The sequence below is a fragment of the Hyla sarda genome, chromosome 1 (assembly GCF_029499605.1).
Source record: "Hyla sarda isolate aHylSar1 chromosome 1, aHylSar1.hap1, whole genome shotgun sequence".
NCBI classification, from domain to species: Eukaryota; Metazoa; Chordata; class Amphibia; order Anura; family Hylidae; genus Hyla; species Hyla sarda.
This window is the reverse complement of record NC_079189.1, coordinates 216692867-216705397: the sequence shown is the minus strand read 5'-3', so window position 1 is coordinate 216705397 and position 12531 is coordinate 216692867. Positions and strand designations below refer to the sequence as shown.

The window sequence follows — 12531 nt, the reverse complement described above, 5'->3', positions numbered from 1 at the left end:
CCATAGGGCTGGCAAATAGGGGAAAGCAAGTATTGTTATGATCACACCAAGTCTTAAAGGCATCATTCTCCAGCCTCTGCTTTTGTCCTGTTTACAGTGCATACTTCTAAAATGTTTTACAACGGAAAATGAGAATGTATCTTATTTCGTAAACTTGTATAACATTACTATGGCATTGATACTTTGTTGTTGAGAGTACTTTTATGTCGTTATTATAATTATTAACTCCAGTTTAGCTTGCACTATGCTAAATCTTTCTATTTTGAAACAATGCCTTGGGGGAAAAAAGCTAAATGTTTTTTACAGTGTTTATTTTTTTAATAATATTTTGGCAATATTTCTCATACTTTTTGTTTAGACAAGCAAAGGAGACGAGTTATCTAGTCGTATACAGAGCATGCTTGGGAATTACGAAGAAGTAAAGGAGCTCATTGGTGCAAAATCACATCAGGACCTTATTGGCATCCCTGTTACTTCACAGGGACGATTTGTTAAACAGCACCCAATTCAAAGTAACACCAGCCGGTCTATGGGTCCTCCAAGATCATCAAGTATGTCTTTGGGTCACAGGAATAGGCCTCGTACAGCACCTGAGCTGTCCTCTGCTGAGCTTGTAAAAACCCACAATCAAAATCCTAGTCTTCAGAATACAAGAAAACAGGAGCAGCGCTCTAGAACAATGGAAAGAAGTGGAAAACAAGGTCAAGATAAACGCTCTGTGGACATTTCGTCCTCTCCAACATCTATCTTGGCACTTTCTCCACTGTTGTCGTCCTTGTCTCCTCCTGTTGAGCCCTTGTCCCCATTACATTCCAGCCATCAAATTGATTCCAAACCGCGTGGCGGTCAGAGCCATGACAAATCTTACACCAGTGACGACAAATCCCCAGAACCAGCTAACAGGGAAGGTTCTACCTCTGTTGCCAATTTAGTGCCTTCCTCTCAAACTTTTCCCACCTATTTGACTTTAAAAACACATACATTGCCTCCAAAGCCCACGGCTTATGTCCGCCCTATGGATGGTCAAGATCAAGCTCCCACACTTTCTCCAGATTTAAAGCCCCTGCAAGAGGACTATCACGAGGATTCCTACGAATGTCACACAGATCTTAAATCAGATGCCAAGGACAAGCTATCCAGAGTGGAAATGGCTTCTGGACATTTTGAGGTAGGTTGTTACAGGTTTTACAGTTATCTTTTCTTGCAAAAAATAGTTTGACATTTACAAGCAAGATACATATTTGACTTTGTAAGTAATTGTTGTATGTCTTGTTGCTGACATGTAAGGTTGGTTAGTTCACTTAGGGAGTCTGACTAAACAATAAATATGTCAGTGAAGGATTGCAATAGACTATGATGTTAGTAATTTAGTCTGTATTCTCAATTTTCGTACAGTAAGTTTGGATCTTTGTGTATGGAAGTGATGCATTAGATAATTGTCAAAAATGATGGATGTGCAGCAGCACTAAGGTATTCCTATATTAGATTTAGTATATTGTAGGAAATTATGGCTTATCACTAGGATATTACCATACATGTTTAGTTAAGTCGACCAAGGACCCCTCAAAACGGGAAGCATGACCAATGCTAGTAATAAACCAAGCATGACATATGCTAGTAATACACTATTGCTTTTAATAAATGGGAAAAACATGTTGATAGAGTAACTCTGTTTTATAGATATAAACTCCTATATTAAAGTGACTTACAATGCCTTATGATGGCATAAATCCCCCAGTAGCACTGCAAAATTGCCTAAAAATTATGGAAGCTGCTCAGGACATTACATTTGAAACAGTTATCTTTATTTCATGTCATCAGTAAAAATGCATAATAAAAAAATAATTATCTAGGAAATAGAAGGAATCGAGACCTGGCAGTACAGTGTATGCCAATCAATTATACATAACATTAAATAAACACCACTTCGAAAGACCTTTTTAATATACACATTATAAACCCACTGGTTTAACAATTGCAGAATAATAGTATTAGGGTAAAGTGCTAATATGCATGAGGTAAAAGTCCATATGAACAGAACCCAAAAAACTAGTGGGTGATACCTACCACAGAAGCCTTCCCCTGGACATAAAATAAAATAAAGATAAAGGTTATATTTGTAATGTACTGAGGTGATTTTATTATCCATGTGTCTAACAATCTATCTAGATAGCTCTATTTTTTCTCTTAGACATTACATGAACCCAGTTTAATTTCATCATAAATATTGAAGTCATTTCTTTTTATTCTTGGTTTGGTACAAATGTTGGTTATGTATTCCTCTACAATGAAATAAAATGGTGCTGGTGCTTAGAATGCATTGCACGTGTGGCTGTTGCTCCTGGAAATGTGCACTTTAGGCAGTAGAAAAATTGCACCAATGCGATTAGGATATATTTAAAGGCTAGGACTATTATTTGTCCAAAAACACATTTGTCACCTCGAGGTGATGGAAATATTACAGGTGAAGATTTTCCCACTGCAGTACTTGATACAGTGGCTGAGCCCACTCCATGTGCACTCCTGCTAGTTATGTCATACTTATGCTTAGTACACTGCTCAAAAAAATAAAGGGAACACTTAAACAACACAATGTAGCTCCAAGTCAATCACACTTCTGTGAAATTACACTGTCCATTCAGGAAGCAACACTGATTGACAATCAATTTTTACATGCTGTTGTGCAAATGGAACAGACAACAGGTGGAAATTATAGGCAATTAGCAAGACTCCCCCAATAAAGGAGTGGTTCTTCAGGTGGTGACCACAGACCACTTCTCATTTCCTATGATTCCTGGCTGATGTTTTGGTCACTTTTGAATGCTGGCGTAGCTTTCACTCTAGTGGTAGCATGAGACGGAGTCTACAACCCATACAAGTGGCTCAGGTAGTGCAGCTCATCTAGGATGGCACATCAATGCGAGCTGTGGCAAGAAGGTTTGCTGGGTCTGTCAGCGTAGTGTCCAGAGCATGGAGGCGCTACCAGGAGACAGGCCAGTACATCAGGAGACGTGGAGGAGGTTGTAGGAGGGCAACAATCCAGCAGCAGGACCACTACCTCCGCGTTTGTGCAAGGAGGAGCACTGCCAGAGCCCTGCAAAATTACTTCCAGCAGGCCACAAATGTGCATGTGTCCACTTAAACTGTCAGAAACAGACTCCACGAGGGTGGTATGAGGACCTGTCGTCCACAGGTGGAGTTGTGCTTACAGCCCAACACCATGCAGGACATTTGGCTTTTGCCAGAAAACACCAAGAATGGTAAATTCGCCACTGGCACCCTGTGCTTTTCACAGATAAAAGCAGGTTCACACTGAGCACATGTGACAGATGCGACAGTCTGGAGACGCTGTGGAGAACATTCTGCTGCGTGCAACATCCTCCAGCATGACCGATTTGGTGGTGGGTCAGTAATGGTGTGGGGTGACATTTCTTTGGGGGCCGCACAGCCCTCCATGTGCTTGCCAGAGGTAGCCTGACTGCCATTAGGTTCCAAGATGAGCTCTTCAGACCCCTTGTGAGACCATAAGCCGGTGCGGTTGGCCCTGGGTTCCTCCTAATGCAAAGCAATGCTAGACCTCATGTGGCTGGAGTGTGTCAGCAGTTCCTGCAAGAGGAAGGCATTGATGCTATGGACTGGCCCGCCCGTTCCCCAGACCTGAATCCGATTGATCACATCTGGGACATCATGTCTCGCTCCATACACCAATGCCATGTTGCACCACAGACTGTCCAGGAGTTGGCAGATGATTTAGTCCAGGTCTGGGAGGACATCCCTCAGGAGACCATCTGCCACCTCATCAGGAGAATGCCCAGGCATTGTAGGGAGGTCATACGGGCATGTGGAGGCCACACACACTACTGAGCCTCATTTTGACTTGTTTTAAGGATATTACATCAAGGTTGGATCAGCCTGTAGTGTGGTTTTCCACTTTGATTTTGAGTGTGACTCCATATCCAGATCTCCATGGGTTGATAAATTTGATTTACATTGATAATTTTTGTGTGATTTTGTTGTCAGCACATTCAACTATGTGAAGTTGAAAGTATTTCATACGATTAGTTCATTCATTCAGATCTAGGATATGTTATGTTAGTGTTCCCTTAATTTTTTGGAGCAGTGTATGTACATATATACTTCGGAAAAAGCCCTTTAATAAATGCTTCAAAGAGTTGTTGTTGGCCCACTCAGGCCTTAGTGCCTAGGTGCGTCAACCACCACTATGCTGCTTATAGTTACGCCTCTGGCTGGTCATGGATTCTTTCAGTAAAATGGATCATCTCCTACTCCCATCCATTGTTCTTGGTGACATTACCAAGTAGCTTTACTTCAGCACAGAAAGCAGTTTGTGTTGATCGGATGTTGTAGGTGAGTCACAGGGTTTAATTTGGCAACACATAATAAGCCTAATAAAAATTCCCAGAACTTTATAGCTAAAATGTTATTGTTGCACGATTTTTTTTTTTCGCTCCATGTAACTTTTCCGGTGACTAGTCTGCTTCACTTGATTTCCTCAAAACCTCAGAGATTCTGCCATAAATATGACGAGAGGAAAAAGGAAGGAACCTATGGACTGAATATTGCACACTTGTGGTTCTTGAGAAATATGTTTCCTTGTACTATTTGGCTGCAGGAATTTGTGTGTAGGTAGAGAATGTTCTTGGAGCATTTTATCAAGGAAGTCACTGATTCCATTGTTGCCTAGCTTTATATTTACATGACAGCAGTTCCTGGTGTACAAACACTGTAGAAAAGTAGTATACAAAAAAGCAGGTTGCAGCAGCACTCTTGGTCAAAAAATGGAGGATCTTAGCGCACTTTTTGATCAAAAGGTGTCCCCCATCCACCACGTGGAGGTGGCCTCATTTCAGATGGGACCTTAACATGCATAATCCACTCACCTCTGCTGGGACCTCCTGTGAAACAGGTAGGGGTGCACGGCTACAGAGGGTGCCACTCCCCCTAAATTGCACAGCAAAAACAAAAAGAAAAATAGCCAGCACAACTACCTAATACACGGGTGCATGCTGCTGTGGCAAATACAAAGTATACAAAAAAGAAGGTTGCAGCAGCACTCTTGGTCAAAAATGGAGGCTCGTAGTGTACTTTTTGATTGGCCAGTGGATGGGGGCCACGTTTTGAGTGCTGCTGCAACCTTCTTTTTTGTAGAAAAGTAGTAGATGTAAAGGCACTGTACTAACCATTTTATATTACTGCATGTAAAATAATAAAAAGAAACGTGTAAATAGCCTCCATTAACAATATGCTACCTTTTTGTGTATACAGCGGCTGTGCAGTTGCCATGCATGCAATGGTTTCACCTTATTCCACATGCCCCCTGTTGTAAGGGTATGTTCACATGTGGTGGAATGCTATGGATTTGACCTTTTTTAGATGTGCGCTGATAGAAGCCGCAGTGGTTCCAAAATTCACCAGCTGTCCAAACCAGTGAGGGGAAGGTGCTCTTAAAACGTAACCTTTAATATAATCACTAAAAAAGTACATAAAAGTGGATATTGTGATGGAGGGGTGTGGAAACTACTAAAACGGAACTCGATCTACTTGTCCCTCATGAAAATCCACTTGTCCTGGTAGACAAAATAATTTCATCCAAAATAGTACGTAAATAAGGTCTTTATTGGTTTCTGCACTTTAGTTTTTTCCTCCTTGCCCTATAATAGCCAAAACTCTAATTTTTCTATCTACAGACTCATATGAGGACTTGGTTTTTGTGGGACCAGTTATATTTTGTAATGACACCTTTCATTTTTCCTTAACTTATGCTCTGAAACAAAAAAAATATTTATGAGTTGAAATTGATAAAAAAATATATATATATATATTTTTTTCGCCATTCACCTAGTGGTCAAACTTACAATTTATTTTGATACTTTAGGTCAGCCTGATTACACCAATACCAAACTTGTTTAGTTTCCGTCATGTGTTACTAATAAAAATTTATATTTTTTATTTCAGAAAAAAAACCTGACCCCCTATAACATTTTACGTATACTGAGCTGTATGATGGCTCATTTTTTGGACCCTAATCTTTTTTATTTTTTTATTTTTTTATCCACTTTATTAGGAGGAATCATTAGATTCCTCATACAGGGCAATGCAGTTCTATTGATCTGTGCCAAATGTTGTCTGGGCATGCTGGAAATTGTAGATGTGCACCAGCTGGAGGTGGCAAAAGTACACTTAGCCTTTGTCACAATTTGATATTCAAAATTGTTACATATTGTAAAAATCTCTGAGGCTACTTTCACACTGCAGTGTGTGCCCATCAGTGTGACAGCCGTTAGAAGATAGCGGCAGAAAAATATGTGCTTGCGCTGTCTTTTTCTTCCGCTATCTTCTGGTGGAATACTGGCAGCAATAACTGACAGAGAATTCCATTCAAGTGAATGGAAAAAAAAAAAGCCCTTAGGGTCTATTTACACGTACAGTATTCTGCGCTGATTTGATGCGCAGGATTTCAATCTGTGTCCAGTTTACATTGAAACCTGCAGCAGAAAATCCTGCGCGTCAAATCTGCACAGAATACTGTGCGTGTGAATAGACCATTAATGTCCGTTGTAACGGAGCCTCCTCACTAGTGTGAAAGTAGCTTAACAAGGTAAGGCTGGGTTCCCATTGTGTTTTCCCCCATACGGGAGCGCATACGGCAGGGGAGAGCTAAAAACTTGCGCCCCCGTATGCCTTTCTATGCGCTCCCGAATGTAATTCATTTCAATGAGCCGACCACAGTGAAACGTTCGGTCCGGTCGGCTCATTTTTGCCCCGTATGCGCTTTTACAACCGGACCTAAAACTGTGGTCGACCACGGTTTTAGGTCCGGTTGTAAAAGCACATACGGGGCAAAAATGAGCCGACCGGACCGAACGTTTCACTGCGGTCGGCTCATTGAAATGAATTACTTACGGGAGCGCATAGAAAGGCATACGGGAGCGCAAGTTTTTAGCTCTCCCCTGCCGTATGCGCTCCCGTATGGGGGAAAACGTAATGGGAACCCAGCTAAACTTTGATCTACACGTGTGTGTGGTTAGCTAAAAAAAAGTGGCAAAATTTTTTGAAAATAAATATTTACCTTTTAAAATGAATGTTCAATTGTTATGGTTTGAAATCGGCAGCAGCTAATGTAACTATTAAGCATAATTCCCATTGAAAGTGAGGGGAGGCTAGGAAAAGGCTTCTGAAACATGACTGTGATGTTGTGTTACCAGTGTCCCATGCTTTTATGGTGTTTGGCACACAATGAATGTTTATTTTCTTCTAGCCTTAGTGATGTTGGATTAGGATCACCGCTCACAACAACTGATATGGGATGATATGTGGCCTCTGTGACAAGGGTATAATTGACCTGACATTTCTAAACCCAACTGGATTTCCTGGATAAAATAGGCTGGATTATTCTCTGATGCCTTGAAATCTGTTGTCCGGCTGTCCAGCTAGTTTAAAGCTGATCCAACAACCGTCAGCCATCTATACAGATGTAGTAGAGCGGAGTTTGAGATAACATAATCATTTGTGCTGCTATTGCCATTTGAAGAGATATATAACAAATGTAAAGGAAAAATGGAGCTGTTCACCTGCACTTTTTTGTATGCATTTTGTCTTTGTGTGTTAGGCTAAGTTCACTTTGCCGTTGTGTTCTGTCCGGTTAAGGGCTCGTTCGGCTCTTTATTTGCGTCAAACTCCCCTAAAACAGGTCCAAGCACAACGGAGTCCTCTCAATCCCGACAGATCCCATTAACTCGAATGAGCTCTGTTGGGGATCCGGTAACTAACTAGAGTTTAGCGAAGAAAAAAATAGGGCATACTCTATTTTTTTACTCCACTAAACTCCCTTTGTTCCGACGGACTTGCTAACAATTTTACATAGAATTATAGCTAAACTTCCTATTTAAACCTAAAAGAGTTGTAATACAGGACAAGTAGCCATCAGCTGCTTGTGTCCCCACATATCTCCTTCAAAATGTGTTACGATGCCACCCAGTGATCTGCTTGCCCAGTGAGAGAGTGCTGATCTTAATAGATGGGCACATAGGGCATTTTATCATGTGTGCAATCAACGTCACTGTTCCTGAACATGAGTAAAAAACATACAAAAATGTTTGTGCCCCTTGGAATGGTTACTCAGCTGGCCTCCCCTTAGCCAGGGCAGTATTTTTTACCGACAGCTTAAACACGCAGGTTTTCTGCCTGTAGATATAGATCTGTGAAACCTGTTTATGAAATTGGTGCTTCCTTTAAAAATTGCCACATGTTAGCCGCTGGCTAAATAACACAGTTTATAAATGTACCCCATTGTTTTTTCCACACATTTACGTACATGGAGGAAGAAGCCCAAGTGCAGGCAGATGAATTGTGAAATGTTTCACCCCGAGTACAACTACGAAAGCTATTCATGTGCCCGGAGCCACGTATAGCTAGTGTTTGAGCTCTTCAGGATCATCTCTCATTTCACTTGTTGCGTCCCCTGTCTGTGGTGTTTTTCCCCTTCTAGTCTTCATTCCTTCCACATGGCCATCCTTCTTACCCCTTGTGGCTAGAATGACATCAAGCTGAAGAGATTTCCTCTTCCACAGAGCTCCGCACTAATTACATTTCCAGGGCCTATATGTCACCTGCAGCTGCTATTTCATTGCTGGCAGCCCCTATGCTTGGCAGCTATCTCAAGCTGAGCCTTGTCTCTTGAATAGACTAGCAGCCTTTGCAGCAGAATGGAATAATCCACAATGGATAGCTGTGCAGTGACTCACGTGGACTTTAGCTGTGCAGGCAGAGCAGCTCTTTATAGACTCTCTTAGATCTTAACTAGCAGATTATTGCAGCAAGCCGGATCACGCCAGCATCAAGCCTGCCTTTCTCTAACTAGCATCAGAGCTGTATTCTTGTAAGGCTCTGATGCCCTAATACCAATTAACCCATCATGAACTTTTGTCGGCTGTAGACATGGTTCTTGCTCACCTAAATACCTATGTGTCTTATTACAGGCATGAAGTGTAATACTTACAGACTAAAGACATGCCCTAGCATTTCTATGCAGTATTCATTCCTTTAAAGAGAAAGTGACAGCTAATTCAACCGCACTAAACTTGCCTCCTCCGTATTTACTACCCGGGCCGCCCATGTTATGAATATGTAAAGTTTTTCACTAGCCTGCAGGTGAGGGTGGGGGCTCTGCTGCCCCGCTACACCCTGAAGGAAGTGGTGCCTGTCCCCAGTGGCAGGTTAGTGAAAGACTAAATATTCATTAGTGGAGGTGTGCCGTGCAGTGAATATGGAAAAGGCAGGGGAGCTCGGCGAGCCGGTTCCTTGCCTCCATTGCGCACGGCAACGCATAGCTATGAAGATATAAACGGACAGAACTCTGGAAATACTTTGTCAATAAATACGAGCAACCTTTCTTTTTAACCCCTTAACAACCTGCACCATATATATATATATACAGTGCGGCAGTGTGGCAGGTCTATGAAGTGAGCTCAGGAGCTGAGTTCACACCATATCTGGTCGGTCCCGGCTGCTATCAACAGCCAGGACCTGCGGCTAATGGTGGACATTGGCGATCAAGCTGATGCCTGGCAGTAACCATTTAGAAGCCGTGATTTCCCCACGATGATCCCAATCAGCTGAAAGGATGGCCCTTACCTGCCTCCTTGCTGTCCGATCAGTTCTCCAAGGCACCATTCCGCCTCAGCAGGCTGGAGCAATGGAGTACCGAAAACACTGATCAATGCTATACTATGGCATAGTGCTGCACCAAAGGATAGGGGATAAAATGTCTGATCGCAGGGGTCCTGCTGCTGGGGACCCCCTCGATCTCATCTGCGGCACACCAGACATCCGGGTGCATGGTGCGAACTTCGCTCCGTGCCGGATGACTGGCGATGTTATGTCACGAGCCTCTGGCAATGCACCCGATGATCTAAATGAACGCCGGGTGCAGCAGTGAGATAGCGGGGGTCCCCAACAGCGGGACCCACGCGATCAGACATCTTATCCCCTATGCTTTGGATAAAAAATAAAAATAAAAATGTAATAAAAATAAACAAACATGTGGTTTCGCCGCATGCGTAAATGCCCGAAATATAAGGTTAATTAGACCGCACGGTCTGTGGCGTAAATGTGAAAAAAATACCAATGTCCCTGTATATGGAAAAATTAAAAAGTTATAGGGGGTCAGAAGAGGACATTTTTAAACATGCTAATTTTTGGACTAAAAGTTATAATTTTTTTAAAGAAGTAAAACAAAAAAAAAAATCTAATATAAGGCCCCTTTCACACTGCCGGTATGCCCTGTTAAATTCGGCCATCAAACTCCTTTTTTTATTTGCAGTTTGACGGCCGTAATTTTGACGGGTCATAACGGCCAATGATGGGTCCCGATGGACCCCATTATAGCTAATGAGGTCCGTCGGGCACCCTAATTTTCAGAGAGAATAGTGGGAGAAAAAGTCTGTGCAAGCACCTTTTTTTTCTCCGGTTATTCTCGATCCTAATATAATGGGCTTCACACTGCCAGGGACAACCAGTAGTGTGAATGTAGCCTAAAAGAGTTTTTTCTTTCAATTTTGCACCACAAATAACCAAGTACAATTGGTGACGTAGGAAAAAAAACAAGCCCTCATATGGGTCTGTAGGTGGAAAATTGAAAGTGTTATGATATTTAGAAGATAAGGTGGAAAAAACTGAAGTACAAAAATGAAAAAATAAATCTGTGTCCTTAAGGGGTTAAAGCTGTTCACCTGCATTACAACCCAGTATATTCAGTTTAGTGCGGGTGAATTGGCTGTTAGTTTCTCTTTAATGTATGGGAACCTTTTTTTTTTTTTTTTTTTTTTTTTTTTACAAAGAAGCAAACCTACCTACCCACCCTGAGGGCCATTTTCACCTGTGGAATGTGAGCTAAGGACTTGCCACCTTCTCTGCAGTGCTTGTCCAAGTGGCCCCCACCAGTTCTCCGTTGGATCATAGAGATCCAACACTGTAATATAACATTTTCCTAGTAAATATTACAGCTGGTCTCCTGAACTTGGCTGTCCTATTCTAAGCTTGTGTGCTTTTTTTGTGTGCAGGCTAAGATGCTGTTTTTACTTCAGTGCTTTGTTGTGTTTAAGAACATCCGTCTTTTTCGGTAGAATATGATGTCCATCAGGGAACTGGACAACTGAACTATGTTTAAATTACTATGTAGCACCAGGATGTCCCCACTCATCAGCAGATGTGACAGACAGGTGATGGGAAAACAGTCCCCTGTTTTTGACCATAATGTTGGCATAAGACCGAAAATAAGTCTTAATGACCCATGGACTATATGCTAATAAGAGTCCTGGGATCTTGGCTGCAAACCCCTTCCTAGTCCCTCACCTCAATTCTTGATTGACAGCTCTGGTAGATAGGGTGTTGTATAATGCTGGAGACTGCTAGAGATGTCAACCAAGAGTAGTAGGGGAGGCTTTACAGCAGAGAGCCCAAGACTTGACTGGGGGAGGAACACCCAGTGGGTGCTTCTCACTTATTAGCATAAGGTGTGGGCAACATTAAAACTCTGTTATACTAATACTAGTATGATTGACAATTTGGGGATGAGGTATGATTTGTAAATAAAAAATAAATTGTACATTATTTTGGGGACAGTCGTTTTATAATTTTACTGTTGCCTCGTATTCTGCTTTCCTCTGTTCACAGTATTCAGATGGATTGCTTACAGCAGCCACATGCACCATAGGAAAAAATAGATTGGAGAGACATCTATGGTAAAGTGTTCTAGGCATGTCCTGTGACCTGTACAACGAGAGAGGGGGAGGGGTGAGCTGCCCCCATTCCCAATTGTAGATCCTGTTTCTATAAATTGGTGTCAACATTCACTGTAATCTTGGCTGTGATGATAAGAAGGAGGCTGCTGAAAAGTGATCTCTGTGGAACAGGAAATGAGTGGCCAGAATGAGAACTGCAAGATTTTAGGAATAGTTTATCGTATTGGAAGTTCAATGGACATTTTAAAACAACATAAATGAATAGGCCATTAGTATCAGATTGGTGGGGGTCTGACAATGTTCACTGTGGCTCGTCCCTACATTTGTTATACTTTTTAGTAGCGGCGGTGCAAGGAGCTGGAGCTTAGTCCTATTCACTTGAACAGGACATTACTGCTGCTCCTTTGATCACCTTGTAATAATATGGCGAGTGCTGGTATGAGCAGAAATAAACTTCAGAGAGTCCTTGCAGGGTGGTAGGTAGGGTGACTCTTATTGGGCTGTAGCCTCTGTGAAAGACCTACTTTATAAGTGAGCACTCGTGTGTTTAGACGCCCAACATGGCGTGGGGTCAGTTTTAGGTTACCCTGTATCTGTAGGAACCTAACTTAGATTTGTGAAGATGACGAGGCTGACAACACTGTGTTAAGAGATAGCCATGTCCTCCCTGTGTCCTGTAGAGAGTATAGTGTAGGTCACTTTAGGTCTCCTGCTTGCAGGGAAGCGCATGTACACAAGATGTGCGGAGTTTCTATTGACATCTCTGTCC

General features: G+C 42.1%; 1 protein-coding gene across 4 annotated transcripts in view; it reads left to right on the top strand.

Moving 5' to 3' along the window:
* The window catches only part of AFF1 (ALF transcription elongation factor 1), a 161393-nt gene that overhangs the window by 34493 nt on the left and 114369 nt on the right, over positions 1-12531 (top strand). For all 4 annotated transcript variants that reach the window (XM_056568736.1, XM_056568737.1, XM_056568735.1 and 1 more), the window contains exon 3: positions 359-1168. In XM_056568736.1, coding sequence (XP_056424711.1) covers positions 359-1168 — 810 coding nt within the window. The remainder of the gene's footprint in view (positions 1-358; positions 1169-12531) is intronic.